The sequence below is a fragment of the Anopheles marshallii genome, chromosome 2 (genome assembly GCF_943734725.1).
Source record: "Anopheles marshallii chromosome 2, idAnoMarsDA_429_01, whole genome shotgun sequence".
In the NCBI taxonomy this organism is placed as follows: Eukaryota; Metazoa; Arthropoda; class Insecta; order Diptera; family Culicidae; genus Anopheles; species Anopheles marshallii.
In genome coordinates, this window is record NC_071326.1 from 21,748,560 (window position 1) to 21,775,250 (window position 26,691).

Consider the following 26,691-nt stretch of genomic DNA (forward strand, 5'->3'; position numbering starts at 1 on the left):
AGCGTTGCTTAGCCATCGTGTTATCGGCTTTGCTGAGTGGCAGATGCGAACCTTGCTGGAAGATTAATGAATTGAAAGATAAGGTAAACATCCTACTTTTTCCCGGGTTTGCTTCTACCGGAGAAGTAATTTAAGTAGAGGAAAAATTTGTTCATTTTTTCTTAATATTTTTGTTTAATAAAATCAACTAAATCAAATTTGTTGCATAAATTGTCAAAAGTTTAAATCATACTTTTCAATTGAGGAAAATGGCGCATTGAAAGTAAACTCATCGCTATTCAAACATCTCTTATGCTCTAGTAGGATTTTTTAATTACGATATTCTTGCTTGCTTGTACTTAACGAGAACTTAAAAAATACTCCATTTTCGCATTTAAGTTATAATTAACACCACTGTTAAACCAACATGTTAACACTAGTATGCCCGAACCAGTTCTTTCGAACGATTTATTATCTTCAAACTAATTTTTGGTGTAATTGGATTTGACTTATCTATTTTATAGTACGAATTCAAACTAGCGACAGTCGAATTATAACTAAGTAATATTTCTTTATTTTATTTATTGGCTTTCATTGAACTATACGCACAAACCAGTGTGTGCCGTAAACTCGAGATAATGTTGATATGATTGTCCCCTTGAAAGCAATCGCGCAATAGACCATTATTTCGATTAATTGTGCTTCTTAGCATTTTTCCCCATAATTCCATGTAACGGATCTCTCATATTTGACAACGACAACGGATTGTGTCCGATGTAACAAAATTGTAATTTGCATTTGTCTGTAATCCAAACCAATGCTTTCGAAACTTATTCAACATTTAAATTGTGATGCGCACACAATTGGATTTGGATTTGTTTCGCAGCGTGTTTCTACACCCTTTCAGCACCGCTGTGCGGAAAACATCAAACAACATTCCGCCACGCTTTATTGGATGAAACCCACAACATTGAGTTACCACCAGCTCGCGCTTACAATTTCTATTGCTCCCCACGTACGCAAGCAACCGCCTGACGCTCAGCAATGCAATACATTCTGCTGCACTAGGCAGGAATGTGAAAATAAATGAAATCCTTTTGCATCGAATAAGCACTCTAGATTGTAAACATTGCGATCACGGGTTTGTGCTGTCGGGATGGTCGGGATGGGCGGAAAAACTCATGGCAGATCATCTACCGAACACCGACAGCAACGAGCATGCAGCACAATGGGCCCCCTGGTGGGCCTCCGCATGACAAATGCAGCACGGTGCAGTATATGCATGCGGCGCTCCAACATGTGTGACGACGCTGTGAGTGCAGTGTCCGCAATTCGAGCACGCCTTTTGTGACGTCCCGGCCCCTGAGGTTCTCGCGCGGGACACGCAACTCTATCGGAAGCATTAATCATTCCACTTTATCTATCCAATATTGTCACAACGTAATCAATTCATTTATGCTACACAAGCATGATAATGATAATGTGCAGGGCGATCTAATCTTATGCAAATGTACCGGCGTGCCAGCGGCTACGGAACCTACTTCCGGGCGCAGACCAAAAAGAGACCCGCGGCCTACTCGTGTGCAGTACCGTGATCATCGTCATTATCGAAATCTTCGTCACCGGGCGAACTGGGACACCACTGTTGTGTCAGGGTACTGCTCGCGATGGCGATCTGGATTGGTTGTGATTCATATCTTGGCAGCGGGTTTAGCCTGTGAGTAAGTGCTGTAATATAATGAAAATGCTAATGTTCTTACGGTTGATGGGTTATCATTATGTTACTTTATTAGTAGCACAATTAATATTTACAAAGCGGACATTCTTAAGCAAATGGGATTATAATGTTCCAATAATATATTAACGATCCAATGCTCAAAAAACGTTTAAGAACGATACGAATTAGATATGTAGACTGAATCAAGAAGGTATGATAAAATCAAACATGACGAGCCTCCTTACTACAAGATACAAAACCGAATAAACGAAACTTAATGATTTTATACACGTTTCGAAAGTATAGCGGATAACAACACTTTTAATAGAAGATATTAATCTGTCATCCTCGCTATGCTCATAACTTTTAATCGTTACCTTCATTACCATCATTATGTACACGGTTATGGTGCATTCCTTACCTACAATCCATCCTGGTTGAATGCCGTATGACCAATTGCAGCATTTGACTATTGATCGCACGTTTTCGAACACCTTCCATCAGATGAACGCATATAATTGAATCAATAATTTATAAGCGCTACATTAATTCAGCATAGCGTGCAGCACGATTCCGTCCCGACCGAAGTGCTCCATTTCCAATGTCCACTGGCCCCCCCTTGAACCGTGCTTCCAATTCCTCAAGGAAGGGACACCCTTGGCATCCAACTTTGACTCCATCTTTCGATGCACGATACGCGGCACGTTGTCTCTAAGGATCACTTGAAAAGCAGAAACACAACAGTCCGGGGTGCAATCGGTAAGGTCACGCACAGCACCAAGTGTAGGTTCAACCGCTGTGTCGCTGTTCGCAACGTTGCATTTGTGTGCCCGGAATGAGTGGCATTCCTCCGTGCTGGCGACCCATCCCGACCCGGTCTAAATGTAAGATCCCCGTAGCATCAGGATAAAAGCGATGCTTATTGTGCCACTCGGGTGTAACGTGACCAGTAATAGACAGACAAAGTGAGTGATAGTATCAACCTGTCGTTTTACGTTGACGTCTATCCGGTTGACTCGTTGTGTCGCTTCCCGTACTGCATCCGGCATGTCCTGTAGCACTACCTTGTGCCTGAGTCCCTGATGGCGTACGGCGTACCCTGACGTACCATTCGCTTACGTGCTATGCAACGAAGATAATGTTTACGGCGAGTGTATTGTTTGGTTCTTCACTGCGAAGACTGCGCACTGTTGTCACAGTGGAAAATTAGGTTAGTGCTGCCTCTCCTCGTATGCATACCGTACGGAAGGAGAATGTGTACGTCCGATGATTCATTTATAAAATAGATACCGCTCTTTCCGAACACATACCGTGAAGGCAACCGTATTAACTTTATTACGCATTGTCACAGCTTAAAGATGTGCTATGTTAAGGTGTTTGACTGTTAGTTTAGCCTATCGGTCCACTTCGGTAACCAAGATGGCTGAAGTAATGTTGAAATATGGATTAAGTAATCGGCTACTCTAAATTGATATGAACATTTATATTAAAATGAAAATATTTTATAGAATTCTTGAAACAGTTTGAGCAACTAACTGAACATTCTGCTATTAATAACCACTTTCACTTTATCCACCTGAGAATCAGCCAACCATGCCTAGAAATCCTTGAAGCTGGCCGCTAATTCTCCACAATAAACGGTGCTAAGTGTAAAATATACGACAGCAGATACAAACAAGATAATCTCTATCACGATAGGACAGACAGAACCATATGAAATTCCATTTTAATAAGGGTCCAAATTCTACACACGAAAACCGTTCAACAACAACAACAAAAAAACAACAACAAAACACACACACACCCAACACATACAAGGGTTTGGATGTACCGGAGGCGCAAATGTTTCTGCGCAATCATAAAATACGAAGAGTGTTTGCGATTTTGAAAAACCCGCTGCGTTTTTCAACCGCAACCCAACATATTGGGGATTTTTAGGTGGGTGGGGAAAGACATGTTTGGCCGCTACTGCATAAAGAAACCGATGTAAAGCGGGGTTTGGAAAGTGGCTTTTTACGTATAGAAGATCAATGAAGTGTCAAATTCATTGTGCTTTAAGGTGTGTGCATGCGGTTTTTCTCGCTCACATTGTAGCATAAGCTCATGAATTTTGCATTAGAATGCAAAGATTTTCTTATGTTTCGGGTATGTGGTATGAACATGAAGCATTTTTAACCAACGAATCTACCAAAAACCACAAAACCCCTTCGGAAAAATGATATGGAAACCAAAGAAATGCACCGTTAGCCTGGTAGTATGTCTGATAAGGAGTTAGGCTCGAATTACCTGTTCCAATTACATACAACTTTCCATGTTATAAATCTAGAAAATTCTGCTAACATGAAGCAACTTGATGCTCACGAAGTTGAATGGCTGCTTCTTAGTCGATCAGAATTGTGGAAGATTATTTCCAGCAATACCTACAATTACCATAATTTGCTTGAAGAAGATTAGGATGCAAAATTCAGAGAGTAATAATTTTACCTTCCATACAATCGAACGTTCCATACAATCGGTACAGAGTTCCAATTCAATTTCACAACTACTGCTAATGAATTTCTTAACACTCATAGTTCTTTCCATAGACCGACCGAACGATTCAACCGACCGAAAAAATGTATCCCCAGCACCGAAATGAAAAACACGCGAAATGAATCGAAAAATAAAAGTACCTCCAGCACGTATCGATTCGATCCACATGCAAACCAAGGTAGAAGGAAAGCAATTTCGGATTATCGCATCGTAAGTTGGGTTTCTTCCTTTGTTCAGCTCAACCACAAAAACCCGAATGAAGAAGGGGGGCAGGGGGAAACGACCAACCTCATGCATGCGGAAATCAAATACCGAAAAACGACACTGGCACGCTGCGGTATCTGCCGTGGTATGAGAAGATTGTGGTTTTGAAGCTTATAAACCCGGACTTGTATCGAAATGTGTTTCGATGGTGCCTCGATTTTTTGCTTCCCACACAACGTCCATCGTCTTAAGTCCACATACAACACCAACCAAAGCAAAAAAAGAGAAAAACTTAGAAAAAAAACATTTCCACCGGACGATGTTTGGAGAGTTTTCTTTTCCTTTCTTCAACGATCATACTTTTTGTTGATAGAAACACGCTTATAATTCCATACGCATACCATTCCATCGGACTGTCAACTTCGTGTGCGTTGGAATAGGAACGTTGCCAAGAAACTGGGTTCTAGGCGGATTGTAGAAAACAATCCTTCCCGTCTTTCGGCTTTCGGGGTAATCGAATCCTTCCACTCTCGGTGATCGCGTGTAAACATTGCACCGTGTAGAATCATCGTGCCGGATCTGTCGCAAAAAAAAACACACACACACAACCTCCGATGGCCAGGCCACGGGTCACATGGGGTTTTAGATTTTGCATTTTTCCTCATTCGAAAATGAAAAATTGGATTAGGTAGCATTAGTGTGTATGCGTTCGGACCGTCGAAGAAACCGACTTTGGCCTTTTTCGCTCTGATTTGCTTTACCATTGGGCAGCTTGTGTACGTATAAGGCGGCATAATAACCTAATGCTGACGTGGGGGGTGAAAAAAATGGATAGCACGGATATGAGAGATATCGTGCAGGCGAAGCGATATTGGCAATTGAAAAATTTATTCGCAATCGTATTGCATAGTTAAGCAACCTGAGGATTACGCAGATAGGCAAGCTTATTGCGAGCTCTCGGATGGACACATCTATTTCAAGCGTAAATCGAATCGATTTTCGATCATATTAGGGTAATAAAGTCACACTGTAGGCTTGCAAATAAAAATACGCCGCTCGCGCATGTATCGAAAATCACTTCACGAACATTTTTAACCGAAAATGAACGAATCACCATCCTGCCTCATCCACCGGCATCATCATCGGTTCCCATTAAACCGTCTCCAATCGTCAAGCGCCCGCGGGGTAGCATAACTTTCTGGCCTACGCTCGCCGGCACACCTGGGAAATCAATATGTTAGCTGTAAAATTTACTGCTAATGAGTTTCGGAAACAGTTCGTACACAATAGGGCAAAGGCATCGGCACCGGCGATGGGTGTTGGTTGCAAAGCTATTGCTTTGGAGGACGAACTTTTCACGAATACAAACTGGGTGAACGAAATGGAACCGATGTGTTTTTTTTGCAGAATTGTTTAAGGATCTGGTTCTTGTGTGAATTCAATGCCCTAATGTCTGAAAGTTGATCCACTTCGATGCAAGGGTTTGTACAATCCACCATTGCTTGCACACCTTCGAAAACAATTTGTATTGGGTTTCACGGTAAGGCAAGGGTTTGTCGCGTTATATTACGTTTAAAGACACCGGTGTAGATTATTCTGTGCGCTTAGCAAGAAATTTGGAGAAAATCTAAAGAATTGCTAGGATAAATCGTGAAGAAATGGCTGTATCCCATTCCTCACATATCTTCAATAAAAAAGGCACATGGCAAAAAAAGAAAACTTCACGCCCATCCGAAAGGCGTGAGGTACCCAGCTGGACTGTTACTATCACACCGAAGTGTCGTTAACGAGCATTCGGCCACATAAGTGTCCCACAACCCTACTCTCTATTCCCATATTTTACATGTACGTGTTCTTCGTACTGGCACGAAGCAACACCGGGTCGTAAGTAAAGGCTGCTGGATTCTCACACTCTAAAAGCTAGAATCGATTAGTGACGGTATAGCTTCGTGTACGCCATGAAGCGACACGAACGAGCACTATGCAGGGCTAGTGGTTAAAACGGTGTACTGGACCTTGTTAAGTGTTTTGGGGTTATTGGGGTTTTTTCGCTGGAACAGGTGGAACTATCGCTCGTTGCTGCCGTTCGGGTGATTAAAGTTGAAAATTGTTACCACTTCCTTCAATTACCAGCGCAAATGGCAAGTTTTCGCGAGCTAAACATATGAGCTTCTGCTCGTTGTTTATCGTTTGAGCTGGTACCGTGGAGTGTGTTGCTTGGCGCAAAACTTTTTCCACCAAACATACTGCGCTAACGCTGGTACCTTTACATTATAACACACGACAACCTTCTTGAAGTAAGCACGGTACGCTTCACGGCGATAGACCTGTTCTAATGCTGCACGCAAATTTTCCATGTTCCAATTGTTGTACCAAATGGATTGGGCAGTAAATTGCTAGACGATGACGCAGGCAAATCATTACCGGGGAGAGAAGAAAAGAAAACACCGAAATCGACTATTGTTGAGCCAACCGATCGATTCACATTTGTGAGCATTCGATGAACCCATGATGCATGATGCTTTTCGCTTTGGGCTTAAAAAACTGAAATCGTATTTAATGTTGTTATTCTACCAGGTAGACATTTCCTATGGGCATAGTCGGAACTATCATGCAAACGTCAGCTATCGACACAACATGGGGTCTATGGCCGTCGGTGAACTCGTTTACGCGCCAGCAGAGAAATAAACAAACAAATTCAATGTGAGACTGCACAAGGAAAAACAAAACCTAAACGCTACCGCAATGTCAGCAAAAAAGATTGTTCTGGTTGCAGCTTTAATGGTAACGCACACCCCTGGAATGCATCCAACGCGTTGGAGTTACGTTACACCGCCAACAATCAACAATTGGTCCGTATGGTTGAATTCACGTACGCGCTTCCGTTTGTGTTAAGGCGTACTGAAAGTAATGAGCGAAATTCGCCATTCATTCTGCTACGTGTAAACCGTACCATTTGAAAGACGAACCAATGAGTAGAAGATGAAACATTTCCGCATGGGCTGGCTGTTTAGGTGCATTAAACGTGCTGCATGTTTCGATGAGAATCTGTAAGTGCACGGTGTTTTTTTCCATTCTGTCTATTATTATCTAATGGTGGAATACGTTGCACCGCTAGATATTACATGCTGCTATCATAATGCGAGCAGTTTCAAGGCATAGCTTTGCAAGAAAATGTGTCAATCGTGATTTCAATGGTTTCATACAGAAAGCCCGGAAGCAAGAAGTTATACTTCAAACGTGATTTAACATGGTCACAAACACACAATTGTTAACCAATCACAAATCAACGTTTGGATTGCAGTTATTGTTCTGCTCTTTACTCATAATCTCCTCGAACTGATTGATCTTTTATCATGTCACCGGTGATGTGAAGTTGACTTGGGCACAAGACAATAGGCATTGATTAGAAAATGAATTGTGTTTTGTTCGAAATGCGTTTGCAGAATTCCAGAACCAACCATGTAATTGTTCTGTTCTTATAAAGCTGCATTACATTGTTCGTTTGGGGGTTTCACTAGAGCTTGTTGTTGCTATCGCTGCGATTTTAAAGCATGATCAAAGTTATTCAAATGTATTTAATTTTGCTAAAGTACGACAAAAAGAGAGCAGAAATCATAATTTTCTACAGCAGTATAAGTTAAATTCTGCTAAGTCCACAAGTCATATTGAGCTATACCAAATTTCCTACTCCACGCTTGTCTATTTACCAAACAGATTTACCATACCATGACACATATCTCTCATTTCGACACATAATTTTACGAAACACTCTGCACACCGTTGAGGAAACCGAAAACACCTCATAAGCAGTAGTCTTTGTTCTTGGGGCTGAAACGGAAACAAAACAAAGCTGTGCCCTACATTTATTCTTCACAAGTTGCTGACGCTTGCCATGAGGAAAACGATTGGTCGATCGAAGACAGTAAATGTTGCTGGTCAATCAATTCACAGGTGGAAATTGGTCTTTTTGCTCCAATTTTGCTGACTGCACAGCAAACCGATCCGATCGACTGTCAATAAAACACAGTGCCGATCACTGATCGCCGGCTAGTTGAGTTTGTGGTTCGAGATCGGTGTGCCACCATTCGGAGCTGACCGAGAAAGTGAAGTGCAGCAGGATGAAGTTCGTTACGGTGTTGGTGGTGCTTGGTGTAGCGGTGCAACTGGCTACTGGTGCACCCGCGAACGTGGAACAATTGCCAACCGAGCTGAATAAGAAGGAGCTGCGACCGGCGACGGAAGTGAAACCGGTGGAAAGTGTGGATGTGACGAATGCCCAGACGGATACTGTGGCCGCTGCAGCAGAACCAGAGCAGGATGCAGCAGTTGCGGATGTCCTGGATGATGGAAGCCAAGTGAGCAACTACGTGCAGGAGGATGCGGCCGATGGTGAGGCTGACGAAGGTAGTGAATTGAGTGCTAGTTCTCGCTCGAAGCGATCAGTTGCATGTACCGAACTCTTAGGAGATGATGGCGTTATGCGGACGGTTTGCGATCAGGACCAGGATGCTGAGAGTAGTGCAGTGGACAGTGCGGTGGCGTTCGAGCGATCCTACGGTGGTCATCATGGAGGTCACGGGTACGGACATCATGGGCACATGGAACATGGCGGATACGGTCACGAGCACAAGGGCCATGGTGGACACATGGAGCACGGTGGACACGAACACAAGGGCTACGGACACGAGCATAAGGGACACGGTCATGAGCATAAGGGATACGGACATGGTCACGAGCACAAGGGCTATGGACACGAGCACAAGGGCTATGGACACGAGCATAAGGGACACGGCCATGAGCATAAGGGGTATGGACATGGGGGTCATGAGCATAAGGGATATGGCCACGAACACAAGGGCTATGGTCATGAGCACAAGGGACACGGCCACGAGCACAAAGGTTATGGACACGGTGGCCATGAACATAAGGGATACGGTCACGAGCACAAGGGCTATGGCCACGAGCACAAGGGACACGGCCACGAGCATAAGGGCTATGGCCACGAGCATAAGGGTTATGGGCACGAGCATAAGGGATACGGACATGGCGGTCACGAGCACAAGGGATATGGCCACGAACACAAGGGATATGGCCACGAGCATAAGGGACATGGACACGAGCATAAGGGATACGGCCATGAGCATAAGGGATACGGACACGGAGGTCATGAGCATAAGGGATACGGACACGGTGGCCACGAACATAAGGGATACGGACACGAGCACAAGGGCTACGGACACGAGCACAAGGGACACGGCCATGAGCATAAGGGGTATGGCCACGAGCACAAGGGTTACGGACATGAGCACAAGGGATACGGACACGCTCACGAACACAAGGGCCACGAAGCTCACGGATATGGCCACGGTCATGGACATGAGGCCCACGGTTACGGACACGAAGCACATGGACACCATGGTGGATACGAGCACAAGAAGATGCACTACCGGTCCGCTACCTACACGGCCCCGGTCGCTCATCATGAGCCATCGCACGGTGGTTACGGTGGCCACGCAGCTCCAGTGAAGTGCGGCTCGCACCTGCTCGTCGGTTGCGCCCCATCGGTCGCAAAGGTACCCTGCCACCCAGTGCATGACCACGGCTACGGACACCACGGCGGCTACGGTGGACACGAAGCTGCCTCGGAGTTGTCGTTCCGCTTTGCTGCTCCAGAGCCTGAACAGATGCAGGATGCAACGGAATAAGTGATAGCAGTTTGTAATAAAGTATTCGCAACACTAATTCCTGTTCTATGCAGTTGTATTTCTTCGGTAGTTTGTAGGCTTCAATGAAGTTTGAGAAATTCGTTCATTGTTGGCATATTTACATCGTGTTTCTATTTATTATTAAGAGCACTTTAGAACTCATTTCAGCCTGGTTTGAGAAAGTTTTACTATTTCTTCATAGAAATTACGATAGCAAATTATTGACATTTTCCACCTTCATTTATCTTTAACATTGTGAAACATAACATCATACAATTAATAAAAAAAAACAACCAAAACGATCATTCGCCTCACAAACCTCTGTTAATCTGAGAAAATCCACAAGGCACACATGGTTTCGACTGGTAGCCCTCCATCAGCGCCATAATATATTATCAAACTTTTCGGATCACGCAGCTGACAAGTCATTAATCATAGACGCCGGCATTAATCAAGCAGGAATGGAGAAAAAATCTGATTTTTCAGTAAACATCGTCCATATACCAACGCGTCTCAAGCACTGTCCAAACTACTGCTCCAGCTGTTGCTAATGGAAAGGATCCTTAAAAAGTGATTATTATCTTTCTTCCAAGGGCAGTGTTGACAGCTTTATTAAATTACAATTTGTTCGAAAATAGGACACGCAAATCATATGAGTACTGAGATGGTCAATTATTGTAAAATATTGTATAATTTAAGATCAGCTACACAATTGCTATGTTTAAATTGTCGCACTCATAGCCATACTGCCCATTTTGCAACAAAGCGTATTAAGATTACTGACAACCGGTTGAAATATATTCGGATCGAGCTCCGTTTTATCTTACTTCAACCGGTTTATGGACCGTTAACACTCATCCCATTCCCAATCAACTCCTGCAACCCGTACCCGACAACCCGTTATCGTTTGAAAATGACCCAAAAGATATGTTTTTAATATAATCACATTTCCGGGTATGGCTCGAGTCAGAAAAATATGGCCACTTTTGTGAAAGATAATAAAACGAGACATCATCACCTATCGGGTTATCGCCCGCACACGCACCCAACGTCCACTCGCTTCCCTACGTGTACGGTGGGAAACATTAATTTTCCTTCAACCCAACGAATCCCTTTCGGGGGTTCGCTTTGTTCCTCGTCTCATCAATGATATTATACGGGGGGGGCAAAATTCAATAGAAGCTGATGGCGTAATATTCCACCCAGGGTTACCCATACCACGGCGTACTCTCGTTAACAAAGCATCCAATATTCCATTCTCGTCACCGTATCCTTCCGTAGTTGTTGCCTGGCTACGTACGTCGATCGGTTGATAGGTTGTTTTTATTCCATTTTTTATTACATCCTCACCGTTTGCCACCAGGCATGAAACCTAACCAGTGTGTATCGGTAGCAATGTAGTTGCGATTTTTGAACTCGAACCCGGTGTGTCATGTACGTTCGGAGACAAAATTAATCATACGCAGGGTGCGTGTTTTTTTTTTTGCATTCTTCCTGTTTTGGTGTGCCTTCTGTTTATTCGCCGGATATTGTTACCCTGCTGTACGAACGATCCATCAATGTGTTAAATGTCAAAGCACATACCATGGCGTTCGCGTGTATCTCTTCGAAGGATCGATCGGTCGATGGACAAAACCGTGCGGGTTACTATTTCGGATGAGAAATTTTATATTTCTCGGAACTTGTTCCGTCCACCGTTGTGCCGAGCCCGATCGTGTATGCACGCCGAAAATTGTTGCTAGTGCGTCCCGTTTATATCAACAGTCATGCTGTTAGCATTTCTTGCTGTGACTTTCCGCCACGCAAAATCGTCACCACCAGCACCGCAAGGCTCGGTGTACCATGGGAACAAGTTTGAAGTCAATTTGTTTAATAATGACTTTGACTTTGCCGTGCCGCACTGGCACTGACCAGGCACGGGTCTCTATCCCCAGCGGTAGGATGAAACACACTGTAATGTACACCGCCGGATGCGTTGGCTCGATAGGAGCAAATGATGAAAGTACCATGTTTCTGGGCCATTCAGCCAAACCGAGACATGTCGCTTACTCTCTTTCTCTCTCTTTCTCTCTCCGTCGACGGACGTCCAGCCAGCAAAACTCAGGTCTCGGTTGGCAGTCGCGTCGTATGTCAAAAATTGTTAGCATCATTCCTCACATCACGATCCGCGACAAGCCCAGCCCAGTTTGCACCGCGTCGTCTATCGGTGACGGCTGCAGAGAATATTAGCGTAGCGGCGCGGAAGATCCACGAGATACTCGACGACGACGACGCCCATCCGTCACTGTGATGTATGATTATGCTTCCAATAAATCAATGCTCCGGTTTCTCCAGTCTACTTAACATGATCCCAAACGGCCTGGTACGCGGGTGGTCTATTCAGATGAGCAAAAGCATTGGAACGCTCCACGGCCTTGGCAGGGTGAGCCCCAAATTTCGTGCAAATACATCCGGGAATGGACGCTAAATTGGACACGAATGGTGAACGCAAGGTGCGTGAGGAGTGGAAATAATGAAGAACTGATCGGTCGCGTACCATCGGAACGTGATGCGTGATGTTTTGCTCGGCTGCCATGGTTCACGGTGGCGATGCAACGCAACGCATTAGGATACGTCGAGGACTCTTACATCACTTCGCAGACGTAGACGTTGTAGGATACATGGGTCAAACGGACAGTTCCTACCGTCGTATATGAAGCACCGATAAATTACTGCCATTTTATGGTTTACAATGGGGCGCTGTAGCATAAAATTAAACCAGACAACATACACACGAGGTCAATGAGGGTGATGCTCCTGTGTACATGGACAGTTCATTATGGCTTGCACAAATTAAATCGACGGTGGTAGATTGAATATTTTAAAGTGTTTCTTTCACTTTTTGCTTACTTTTTTCTACAGTCTTTCAATAGTTTAAGCAGTTATCAGGTATCAGTAATTATTCGTTTGCAAACATAACCTCATGTCCTGTTACAATGTTACGCGCATTTAAAGGGTGTTATCTTGGTTATCGCACTACTGACACCTTCTTCATGCCAAGATGACAATCGTTTAGCTTTAGCATGTGGCAGGTTTAACCCTGTTCGGGACAACACCGACTTGCCTCCAGTGTCGGCGATCTCACTGCCTTCAATTCGTTGTACAGCAGGTCTTCCGGTGCGTTCGTTCGTTGCGATGTTCTCCATTACCGCGGCAGAGTATGTACACATTGACAGGCCGGTAGCGGGACCGATTGCGGGATGGCAATGTTTGGCCTGACGAGCCATCAATCATCGGATCATAATTTGGAAAATGTTATTCGAGCGAAAACGTGCGCTGCCGCTGGGTTCAGCGTCAACCGGGTGACAAGTTTGCCGTACTGACGAAACCTAGCACCCATTCGACGCTTCACACTTGCCAGGCTTCATTTTTACTCCGCACGATGTATTGGATTTTTCCGTCCACCACAGGATGCTCCACAGCCGAAAGGCGGCTTAGTATCGAGCCGGTCGCATCCATCTAACCAAAGGGCCGCCAGCATCCGGCTAGCGAGCTGAAACGGAATTTCGGGTTTCTTCGCTTTGTTTTGTTTTCATTATTTGCGGCCAAGTTCCGTAAATCATTTGTGACATTATTTGTGAAGAAAGAAGGCATCCAAGGCGTACCAACGACCGCAGACCGCACGAGCGGATGAAAATTTTCCTCCCATCGCATCCAGCAGGTGACGGAGGTGGTGATTGTTTTCTACACCTACGCGACCCACCCGCCCCCATTGGCCCAAATCGCGTTCCAGGCCCGGAAATGTGCGTATTGGTGGGAATATAAATAAGAAGTAAATTACCAGATAAGTTGCTTCCATTTAGGCGCATGACAGAAAACGAATGGATTATTTATGTGCGCCACCGATGTGCTGATGGGAACGGAGAAGCAGCGATTTCTTTTTCCAGTGCCGGCAAACGGCAGAAGCTTTGCTGGGAGGGCCCACCGTTGGGCATATTTCTTTCGTTTTGTTTCCTTTGCTACCATTTCTGGGGGAGAAAAATTGGCCCCCATTAAGGATGGGGCACATTTTGCTGGTGCTCCGTGGTTGTTAGTCCTAAATGAGGCTATGAATATTTTTAACACTGCCACTGCAAAAGCACACTGCACACTTGCCGTGGAGTGTTTATCCGTATTTTTTTTTTTTCGTTTTTGGCACTAATAAATCACCCGTTTGTCGAAAATTGTTTGCATCGAGAGTGTGGCGATACGTGTGAGGCTGTAAAAATGTCACAACTAATAGTTCGAAATGGAGTGCCTGAAGGGGAATCTTTATTGATGTTGTATTCATGTGATATATTTATTGATATTTATCATTACGTTTTCTATTTTACTGTATTAGTTACGGAAATAGTTGAATTTCATCGTAAGTTGTTAACCTGCATAACCCATTTTTGTTAGAGTTATGTCGATTAGGTTGTGTTCTTTCATATATTATTCAAAAATATACATATGTTATTCAAATATACAAATACAAAGGAGCATGCCCGGTATAAGGGCAATTGCAAGGAGAAAATGGGTCAAGCCATTTGTAATTCACTCAACACAAGTGGTGTTTATAAAGCCATCATTATGGAAATTTAATTAAATGTGTAAAAAATAAAATCAATGATACATTTAATGTTTTATTTTAACTCAATTCAAAATCAATTAATTTTACACCTACTTTTCTACTTTTACAATTAAACTACCACGATAAATGATTATCTTTTGATTGAACTCGATTGGTTGGTGTTCTTTTTCGCAATTTTGACAAAATTCTAGCATCGCAAATACTTAACACACAGTTATTACACCCAACAGTGAAGTCTAGAATTACCGTCGATTGTCCACCAATCATTGAAGTGGTCGATTACTGCTCAACTTTTGCGATTCGCTGATTTCTTGTTTAGGTGGTGTTTTTTTTTATTATTATGCTTTCACCCATTCAATAAACAGGCGTAAGAGGGCTCCTTCAAACATCATGCCAAGTCAATATGACGATCGCTGTGACGACCGGGAGCATCTTTGCATATAGATGAGCTATGAATTTTATAGCGTCAGTGTGCATGCATGCACAAACGGTGGGACGTAATGTTTTGGATGTTAAGTTTTCCTTCTTTTTGCAGCCCAGTTTGCATACAGCGGCAGGAAACTTCGCAACTTCGATTGCTAGCTCAGTGTCGCGATGCGTTTTTAAATTCACTATTGCTAGTTGTTTTTCCATCTTCCTTACGGGAGCAGTGTCGCCTTCGTTCAAGCAAGGGCTCATATTACTCGATTGCATATGTTTGGGATTTGTTTTTGAAAGCAAAGGATTGTAAGGATATTCAATGGAATACTCCACTTCAATAAAAAAAAACATTTTTTCGAACAATAACTGATTAAAAATGGCACGAATATAACCGTAAATAGCTTTTATCGAACACGATTTTTTAAAGCTAGTTAAAATGTTTTGTGGGGCTGGCAGGAGGTGTATTGGTAGCGGCATCGGTTTTTACACGACAGAACCGGTCCAAAATCCCATTCGTGCCAAACCTCCTTCACTACCGGAGGATAAGTCTAGTAAGCCAGAAATGGCCTAGACCTCTTGAGGTTGTTGTGCCAATAAGGAATAAGAAAATGATTTTAAATGGTATCACCTGCTGTTCAATCGACCTTCATAAATCCACCAATAAACCGTTAGCACTCAAACACTTTCCCCCACGTATTGTTACTTGACGCTTGTGAAACGATTCAACGCGTTAATATGATGCTGCCAGCACCAATGTGGTAAATGTTCCCAACCGAGCAGATGCGCAATAACACAACAACGGGAAAACAGGAAACCATAACCTACAAATTGTTTACGAAAACGAACCAACCGACAGACAAACAGGCAACCGAAAGGAAAACATTCGCACATACGGCAGCAGCAAGGGCAGGCCGCACTGTACGGACGTGTTTTGTGGGGCTCGTGGTGCGTCCAGAACATGGAAGTAGCAAAGGAGGGTGCGTGGAAGAAGCGTGGCAAGGAGGCAAGGTTTGAGTTTATTCTTACGCGCGCAACTTTCTGACCAACGTCACTGTCAATCATTTGCAACTTTGACCAAATAGCAACTTGCCAGAAAATAAAATCGTACCCGATGTCAATGTACCCGGGGCCGGGGAGTTTTGTTTTCATCACGCAAAACTTTGTCCCGGAGGCAGAGTGTCGTGCCAGCTGGTTCGGGACGGTGAAGGAAAATGGAAATCGGAGGGCGGTACACGGGGAACGGAAAAGTTGTTCATAGCAAAACTGTCTCGCATATATATGTGTGCCTATGCGGTGGACATTTGAGCCATGGGCGGATGATCCAACCGCTTTTGCGATGGCCACACAAAGGACGGATTATTTTGCTGTGAGTATAATGTAATTACATACCAACAAAAAGGTGTTACGGACTGATTCGGACAGTATACAATAATTATGCCAAGAGGAACAGCTCCATTCTATTGCTTTAAATTGTTTATTGAAGTACAGCCTTGCAACACACAACATATAAACAGAATTAAATAGCAAACCGAATGCGAAACTACATACAAGTGAAATAAAACCGCAACCGAAGGCAGACAATACAGTAATCCGATCCTGGTTCCCGAGTTCCCTTCCCACAATAAAACGTTACATTTTCTGTTCGACTCGCAAGAAGTCACCGTTGTCCATTTATGGACAAAATGGATTCCACTGTACACGCTGAGGGTCTGGCGGGCGTCTTAGGCGTATAGTATATCAAAAAGTTGTTGTGCGCACCGGACGCTAGGAGGAAGTAAATTGTTGCAATGCGATCATGCGAAATCTTGGGACTTTGCTTCGCTTTCACGTTCCACCGTTGCCGTTCACCTGCGCTCCTGTGCAGCCGGTACCTGACACCGAACACTCGCGAAAGAATAGCGCCACACACCACACAAAGAAAACAACGAGCTAAGAGCTATTTCTTGTGCATACTTTCACGACTCTTGCCGCGCCCTCCGATTCACCCCAGCTGCAATAAACTGCGGCACTGGGCGACCTCTGGGGCAGCTACCGACCGGAAAAGAGAAAGAGACAGTGTAGGCAAAGCATTCCCGTGTCTTACGATGGCAGTAAAAACATGGTGGCATCTGCCGCCACTATTGGAAATGGAAAACTTTACCATTGCCGTGAACTTCATGGCATGATAACGAAGTGCTTGCTGCTGGTGCACTGCCGAACGCAAAACACGGTACCAGTGGGTCGTGGCTGGCTATTTTAGGGAAGGCAGTACACGTCTTCATGGAAAAGGCGGTAATGAGCAAGGACGCAGGAACGCTCCTTACTTCCAACGGGCGGCGTTGGAAAAACTTTCAACCCGACAGTGCCGCTCGATGGCAAACGAACAAAACAGCACCATTGCACTGGCGACATACTTTTTCGGTGCATTTGTGTGCTGTTTTGTTTGTTTTTCGCTATTGTTTTTTCTTGTGCCATTTTGCAAACCTGTACAATGGTTTCAATGAAGCGTTAGCCGAGTGTGTCATGCATAGCAATATGGTATGCACAACTTTATCCACCGAGCGTAACCTTGAACCTTTCGGTTTGATGTGTTTCCCTGTTTTGCCAACTATAATTGTCATAGATCTCAGTCCCTTCGTACTTTGAGTGCCTTCGTTAGAAGCATATTGGCGTTCGGGTCCCGTTTCGCAGCGCGAAAATCACCCCGGAACGCACCCGTACCCGCACGAAATTGTCAATAGTTTTGGGAAAACTTTAGATAGCAAACCGAAGAAAAGAACAAAATCAATCTTCTCGAAAAGCCACCTTTTTCCCGGGGTTTTGCTTCAGCTCGATCAAATGAATAAGCAAGGATGGCGGTCTCTATCTCTCCATCGCACTCTCTCGATGGAAAGTTGCTCAAGGCGCATCAGCGATCACTTGGGTGGATGGAAAGTTTGGCCACGGCTCGAACACAAAACCACAAATGGATGGGGATGTTGTTTTCGAAGAAAGTTTCCTTGTTATTTAACTATTTGTCTATTCGCGCGCATCGATTTGCCAAAGTTTTGCGGGAGTAGGATCGAACAACTTTATTGTGATGCATACAAGACACACGCAGACACACAGAAACATCCCGGTGCTTCCCAAAAAATGAACCAACCAACTAACCTACTCGAGATTGGACGAAATTCATCAACGTTCAAACTCTATCCTTTCTCGCACAAGCAAGTCAATGGCTTCCAATCCGGTGCCGCGAAATGGTTGTCGAACTTTTGCAACATTCTGCAATGCTGTACCAGTACGGCTTGCACTTCCATTGATTCCGACAGTGTGTCTGTGTGGGTTTGTGAGTGATTTAGTGTACTGTGTGACTTTGCGATCCACAGGCAAACAAGCGAACTCATTCGGTCGCAAGCAGCGAGTTCAATAAACATTCGACGACTTTGCTAATTGCATCAACCGATAATGAATGATTAGCAGCGTAAGGGAACGGGAGAGAGGAAGCTAGAAAAAACATTTGAATGGATGAGAGCTGGTAGTTTGCGAGGAACAAATCAATCAGCAAAAGAAGGGATAAAGGGTGCACTTTTTCTTTGTTTGTTTTTTTTTTATAAAAAACTTTAACTTTTCGTAATTATTTCACAAGCACCAACTTTGAAACAAAATGCTTTTTGTACATTACTATTTTAGGGCTATTGGACTTAACTTTAATAACATAGTTGTACAATATTAACTTTTCTCAAGTAAAACTTGTAGTTTCATTGTTTCAGATAAAATTTTAGTACAACATTTCAATGTATGACTATCGGTAGAACGCAATAACAAGAACTCAAATAAGTGTGCGAAGTATCATCGGACGGCCCTCCGTGCACGCTTTCCAATTTAACAGATGATTTCTGTTGACAGTGTCATCGAAACGTGTGAGTGTCAGTTCCTTCCGTTCAGTTTTCACTGGAAAACACCCACGAGCCTGGTTTTCGGTCGGGTGAAAAATCTAATAACACAATCACCAATCATCACCAATCAGTTGACAGCGCCCTTCATGATCACGTTCACGATGATGTCTCCCGATGAGCCCGCGTCGCAATCGATCGGAATGCTCCGGAATGTCATTACCAGTGCTCGAGGGTTTCACATCGCAACACGTTCCGTCGGCCTATCCGTAAAGAACTCGGCCTCGGTCAGCAATTCGTCAAAACGCCATCGAAATCGGATCTACTTAACGACACGGTGCGGACAGTGCGATGGGACCGGGAATCGGCTAGCACCGAACTGGTCATCATCAGCGAAAATTTGGAAACGTTTCGGAATGTCACGTTCGCGACCGCACACCACAAACATAGCCAAAAAACCAAAAAAAAAAACGTCACAAACGGAAAATGTTCCCGCTTCGGAGACAGTCAACATCCCCCTGGCGAACCGAGACCGGCAAGTGATAAATGCGATGAGTTAGCAAAGGTGACCCGTGAGGAAAAATTGGCACTGATGTAATTAATAAAAATAAGTCAAACGTTCTGCTCAAGCTGCGGGCAGTTGCTTTTGTCGTTCAGTGGCACTTGATAAAAGATTCCGAAGTAAAACTGCTCCATCATCATCTTTAACGCTGTCTTTTTTTATTTTTTTGGTATCATGCATCGCGGGGATGGAGTTTCCCTGTTCAGGACATTGAAAATTTGATTAAGTTCGCTGCTAACTAATCGCTTCTCACGGGGCACACTAGATAAGCAGCAGGAGCTGTCAGTTGTTTCTTGGGTTTGTTTAGGAAGACTAAACCAAAAGTGTGGTGCATACTTTTTTCCGATTGGCCACTTTTGCATGTATCAGAAACTTTATTACGGAACTTTTTAAGCTGGGGTTGATTGATATTTTTATTTAGTAGACGTCTTCCGAAGGCCGACATTCATTAGCGTTGCTTTCGCTGAAGAAATTCAAATTCCTACCAATTCATTGATGTACATCCAACCTTCAAACCGATTCAGGAATTACCTCACAGTCGATTTTGGGGCTTTCAACACCCATACAGGGTGGGTAAATGAATCAAGTCTGACTATCATTCCCCATTATTCAATGCGTAAGTTGTGAAGTCGGGTTCATTCAGTATGTTTCACATGACTGAACTAAACAACTTCACCTTGGTTGAAGTACGCTCTTTAGGGAAGAGTTTGAAAATAAGCATGTTCAATTTGTATTTATTGTTTTCATCATAATTTTCATGTATGCTTAATACCCTGTTACAAGTACCCAATATTTAATAAAATTCATTTTTTATTGGAACGAAAAGACCGTATCGACAATTCATTCGATTGTGTACGGCAATGTATTCAGGGAAACATGACGTCAATATGTTTGTTCGAATGCTTTGCAACTAAGATTCAACCCGCGTATGAATATATTTTATTTTGAAACTCTCTATTATTTTTTTTCTCTTCTAAACAACAACGTGCGAGAGCCCTTGCCGCACTGGTTCCCTTCTCCATTTTGCTTTTTCGCTTTCGTTGCAGTTAAGCTAATTTATTGGCAAACACAATTGAACATGTAATGGACGGCTAGACGGTGGAGGTGGGCGAATAAAATTCAACGATAATTTATGGCAAAACATCTCCAACGCTGACAGTCGTACCCCGATCGAAGACCCATTGCGTGTCGAAGGAAAATTTGACATTCATAAAAGTGTAATAATATGCCGCGCGCAATGTGCGCGTGTGTGTGTGTGTTCCATCGAGTGGTAAATTGTCCTTTCTCTCCTGTATTTCCATCCAGTTACACATAGAGATGCCTACCACCGGTTTGGTTTCTATTGACATGAGACACGGGGTTTCGGGCTGGAGGACTACAGCATATTCCCATGGTCACGTGTACTTGGCGTTCGTTTGTCTACGCGGCAGGAACGCGCTGCCGGAATGCCATACAGGCTCGCATACGAACGGCAAGCCACCCCAAAACGGCGAACCGTCAAACACGTACAAGGATGCTTGAAATTTTCGTTACGCAAATGTTTTTACATCTTTATTGCGGTTTGTGTACACTTTGGGTTGGGTTTTGGGCACCGAGGATGGAAAACATTTGCGCCAATCCGTTTGATGTACATAAGCACGTCTATTCGAGTTTAATCTTCAAGGAAGGTTTTTTGGGTGCCAATGTTTCGCTAGCAAATGGTTCGTGTACTTGCTTGTTTGATGTAACATCGGCATGGTGGTGCCGCTTCCAACACATACCATGCAGCGCATATTCGTTCGGGTCGTGTTTTGGGATGACGTGTTGATTTTCGGTTTTGTCAGAGAAGACTCATCGTTCGCTAGCCGAATGGAAAAATCAAACATGAGAAATAAAAATCATAGCACCATCGTTTACATTTGAAGCCGGAGAAAAATTAACCAAAGCACACGAAATGCTTATGGAACGATGGGATGGCGCATTCCATGAGCGTGTAAGGTAAATAGTTGTCTCCATGCCGTTTGCTGCTGTTTGGAGGTAACACTTTAAACCAAAACCAATGCCATTCTAAACTGAAAATTATAAATAGCAAACTTGTTAAAAATACAGTCATGTTACAATTTCAATAAATTCATTCATGCTCTTATAATATTATTCCTTTATGAATCGAACCCACCCTCCCTCCTATCAGTTATTTCTAAAATTGTGAACTGGAAACTTTCTAAATTTCTAAAACTGGGAAATTAGGTGCCTCATCTATCATTCCATCCAGGGCCTCCAAAGGGATTGATCCGCCACTATCGATAACTAAATCGTACAAAAATTTGCGAATTTTCCTAAAAATTTCTGAGATGTTGTACTTCACTAGTACAACAGTGAAGTATAATGGAAATGCTGATGATTGTTTTGGATGCTTAAACAATAGTTTTGATCTCAAACACTCCTACAACAACATGAAAATACAATTCAATCAATTTAATTATTTTAAACAGTATCAATCATCTAGATTATGTTTTTTTTTAGGTTTTAAGGGTCGTTCTACAATACCGTGAAATATACCGTTCAAACATTGCAAAACGGGTGTTCATTACTCACCCACAATGAAAACAAAGTGCTAAAATTAAGTGGATTTTATTTTTAAAGCATCCACCCATTTGTTTTCATCAAACGTTCCTCCCTTTATTGATCGATCTGTTTAAACAGGGGACTTTTCATACAATAAACCAAAAATTGAATCTTCTGGAAAGCAACGATACACGACACATTGTATTTGTTTTCGTTCTCTCTTATCCATCCACATCACTCGCGTATTCGCTTGTGCCGCGCAACACAAGTGCGAACGGAAGATGGGAGCAAAAAGTGGGCATTCGCATTGCTAACGAATATATCGGACTCCGCACCGGTACCGGCATGATCATTTTCGCTTTTTCGAACACTCATCAAACAAGACCCTCTCATTTAACCAATCAATTTGCTCATCGTACAAACAAGCACACACGGGGGAGGGAGGATGCGAGATCAACCATGCGCTTGTTTGCACCAGCCACCAACACCTTACTAACCTACATTTTCTTTTTCTCTTCCCGGTTTTTTCGATAGCTTCCCGTTGGCCCGCGTCAGCTCAATCAACGATCTGGCTGGAACCCACCGGCAGTGAAATAAATAAATTGAGCAGCGAGAAACGATCGATTGCAAACAAGCAGCGGATGCATCGCAGCGGATCAGGTTGCACAAGTGACTTCAAATTGGCCCGCAACAAAATAAAAAAGTCAAAAGCGTGCAAGTGCCAGGGTATCGTTAGCTTAGAAACGGCGCAGATCGTTTAGCGTTTCGCACCGATAAGCCACAGGGCGACATCCAACCGGTCCGAGATTGCAGCGATTTCCGTGGACGCGATAGCCGTGTGCTGACAATCGTTAACCGAACTGAATTCATGTGCCGGAAGTGCCAACCGTTTTCGCGAAACTAGGTCCCACCGGAGGGGGTTGTTTGGGGTGGTGTTGAGGAGGAGAAAAACAGTTACACACACAGACACCGGCCAGGGCACCAAAACAGGAACGGGGAATATAGTTCACCCACCTTAAAATGCAACCCACGGTACGCGGGAGGTGTTTTTCGTGTGGGGAACAGTGCGCCAGCTAGCCGGATTACCGCGGGCGTTGATTGTTGCCAGGGTAAAATCGGAGTGGTTATAAAAGAAACACAGTAATATACCCGTCAGGTGTGCATAAAGCGTTGGAAAAAGCTGAAGATGATGGTACTGCTGCAACGGCTGTTGGCATGCGTGTTTCTAACTGATCTCCCGCAGGACTCATCCCACTCGCCCCGGACCGTTCGTACCGGCCGCAACGATCCGTTAAGGTTGTGATTCACCTGCGTGTGATTGTGCTTGTGCGCGAATGGTGCGCTGGATGAATCATTTAGTGAGGCGAAAATAAACTTATCCTAATCCAGTCAGGAGTATCCCTCCGGCGACCGAAACGTTGGTTTTGGGAAAACGAAATTTGGGTCCCGTTTTTCACTCTCCAGAGTGAAAAACTCCCATTCCCAGACCGAGTGACGAGTAAGCGGGATTGGTCGTGAGTCGTGAGACGGTTTGTAAAACAAAATAACGGCCCACTCAAACTGTCCTGGACTGTTGCTCTGTGCGTATGTATGTTTGTGTGTGTGTGCGAGTGAGGGGGAAGGGAATATAGCAAAATATACACAAAAAAGCAAATACAGCCTCGCTCGTTTTTTTTTTTGTTTTGTTCGCTTGGAACCGGTTAGACGAGCGCGATTCGAGAGCCTGAGAGGCGAAAATAATAAAATATTCAAAGCGGCAAACACAGCGGTGCAGGGGTACCGCGGTACGAGTGATATAAAAACGAAAAGCAGCAAAACGGTGGACAGGGGAAAAAAACCAGGACACACATCCCGGAAGTGGAGCAGCAATTTTCATTTCTCCAAGGATTTTGTGCCACCGAGCAACCGAGAAGAAAAATCCCGTGCAAGGCGAACACGGTACGGATTGATAAAAACCTAAAACCAGCGCACGGACACGAACGCGACCACAGTAACCTGAAAGCTTTGAAGGTATTCACCATACCTGGCGTATGTGTGAGAGTGCGCTGTATGTGTGTGTGTGCGTGAGTGCACGGTACAGTAGTGTTAGAAATTATCCTTCCGGCAGCCCTACGGTGAGCAAGTAACCCCGGAAGATTGAACCAAACCAACCCCCATCTAAATGGCCCGTGTGTTGCACGGGAAATGTGCGGACGAGAATGGAGGTGAAATCCTAATTGCTAGGGTTGTGTGCAACCTCACGTGCACATGATCCCACACGCTGCAAAGAAAACCACTGTGCATGTAGTGTGCTTTCGGGCGGCAGATAATTCACCACCCTTGCGAGACCATTACCCAGTGCTGGGATCGAAAGCGAAGACGCAAACAAGTGTACTTACCTGGGAGCGCGAATCTCGGCGTTCTCGTCCACGCCAGAACGATCTCCACATTCGGGAAGCGTCTTTGCGAAGGGCCACGTTACTTGTGCACTCAGCCCGTGTGCACCAATAATCGAATCGCTTCAAACTCGTTTTTTTCATTTTCTTTTTTGCTTCTTCTCTCCCTCTCTCTCTCTCTCTCTCTTGCGTGTGTGTGTGCTAAGATGCATTCTATCAAGCTGTAATACAACTTGAAAGTAACGGAAGGCACATTTGCATCCGGCAGAAAATAAAAACGAGTTAAAGCGATGCCCCCCTTTAAAACCTCAATATAGAGAGTTAAAACAGGAAGGAAGAACCTAAACCGGAAAAGCAGCGAACATTTCTTTGATCATGCAAAGTGGCAGGATGAGTGTTTCCTTTACGTTTGCAGCAGTAGCAGCAGTGGCAGCACCTTGCGAGGGCAAGCAAAAGTGAGCAAAAGGTGGAAGAGAAAACAAAAATGGTGAACCACCATGCGGGTGGTGCGAATGAGGCCGTCTGTGCATGCGTGTGACCTTTACAGAGTCCGTGTCCATGTGTGTGTGTGTGTTTGTGTTATGTTCTGGGTGGGTTTGCGACTAGTGAGTGTGTAGAAAAGTGCAGATCGCAGTAGCCAACCCAATCGACTACGGCGAAGACAACACAAGTGCATGCGAAAGATGCAGTTCGGCGCAAGATAAAGCGCCCAAGCGGTGGTTTGTGGGAAAGTGCAATTGGCCATATGCAAATGGGCGCCCATCTCGCTATCTTGCAGTTATTCTCTTGAGTGAAGCAATCCAATCGACAGTGTCCGTAAGCGAGCAAGAACGGTCGAGAGCGAAGACGTGCGCGCGTGCGAAAGTGAGTGAAGGAAAACAAAAAACGCTCAACCGTGCTTGCCATCGTGGACTGCCACGGTACGAACGGTGAATGGCCGGAAGCGAGTGAGCGTTATCAGCTCGACCGCCGCCGAGGGGACCCGAACCACCCGAACGCACCCGGAACAGGAAGCGGAACAGATTACGGCAACGACAGCGGGAACCCACCGAGCGGGAACACACCGTTTTTCCCGCCCCACGAGTGGATGAGCGCATTCAAAATGACAATGACGAAGGCACACATATTGTGCATCTTGTGGATGATTATTTTCTTCTGCTCGAGCAGCACAGGTAAGACTTCCGTGGCAGCGTTTCTTTGCGAGCGCACCAGCTAGCCAACGGTCGTTGGCTGAACGTTGGTTGGTTGTGTGTGCGTGTTTTATTTTCCGTTCACCCTGCTGTTTCCACTTCTCGGCGATTTGCAGTAACAAATGGTGGAATCGTTTAAGCTATTTAGCTACTTGCACTCATGCAACGATCCGCCCAGACAGGCAAGGACCTGGACGTCTTCCTGTAGTTCTAGATGCCACTTGTGAAGAATGCAGTCTATTTATCATGCAAGAATTTGTATCGCTACCCGTTCTAGCTCCGTTTTATGTGTGATGCATTATAATCCTTCTTTATCAAGGCAAAATCACTCCGTAACTCATAGGTGTACAGCTCTGAAGTCGCTTTTACCGAAGTTTTTTATTCAATTGAAAATATAGGATCTTCACCATATGAGTTCAAAATAAGATTCACGTTGGTGTATGTGTGGCTTCGAATGGACTAATTTTTGCGATATTTTATACTGGATTTAATCCAGTTAGTTAAGGAAGAAGATTCTTCAGTGATTAAAGATCGAAGATTTAATTTACGTTTGTAAATTCCCTATACTGTGTTCTACTTGCTGAAAGCACTCTGTTTCAGCGAGCATCATTGAATTAATTCCGCAACAGCAACAACAACAAAAAAACACCCATTTCGGTTGATCAACTTTTCATCAAAACAATCCCAAATATCTTCCTTAATTGTTCGTGCAAAGAAAAGGGCCGGGATAAGTATACGCCAAAGCAAATAAAAGATTTGCATTAGGCGCACAGAATTATGAAACCATTCTCGTGCTGAAAACTCCCACACTCGAAAGACACTCGATGAGTGCGCGGAGTGGAGTCGTCGCCCACCACCCGGCTGGCTCCTATCGCTCCTATCCATTAATGTATATTTGCTTGGCTGCTTTGCCACACTCATCGCTCGGCAAACTCGTGCTGCCTAAATAAACAGCGCACCCGTTCGGTGTTCGTCTGGCGGCAGCCAAATGTTGCGGCGGCAGGCTTGCCCAAAC

At 44.3% G+C, this 26,691-nt stretch overlaps 2 protein-coding genes across 2 annotated transcripts in view; both read left to right on the forward strand.

The window, feature by feature from the left end:
- The first annotated feature begins 8,553 nt into the window (after nt 1-8,553).
- Nucleotides 8,554-10,140, forward strand: LOC128708428 (histidine-rich glycoprotein-like). Its single transcript, XM_053803405.1, has 2 exons — nt 8,554-8,839; nt 8,900-10,140. The coding sequence occupies exons 1-2, from the start codon at nt 8,554-8,556 to the stop codon at nt 10,138-10,140; spliced, it is 1,527 nt and encodes a 508-aa protein (XP_053659380.1).
- Nucleotides 10,141-25,573: 15,433 nt separating this feature from the next.
- LOC128709383 (uncharacterized) overlaps nt 25,574-26,691 on the forward strand; it is a 66,562-nt gene continuing 65,444 nt past the window's right edge. The window contains exon 1 of the mRNA XM_053804381.1: nt 25,574-25,658. Coding sequence (XP_053660356.1) covers nt 25,574-25,658 — 85 coding nt within the window. The remainder of the gene's footprint in view (nt 25,659-26,691) is intronic.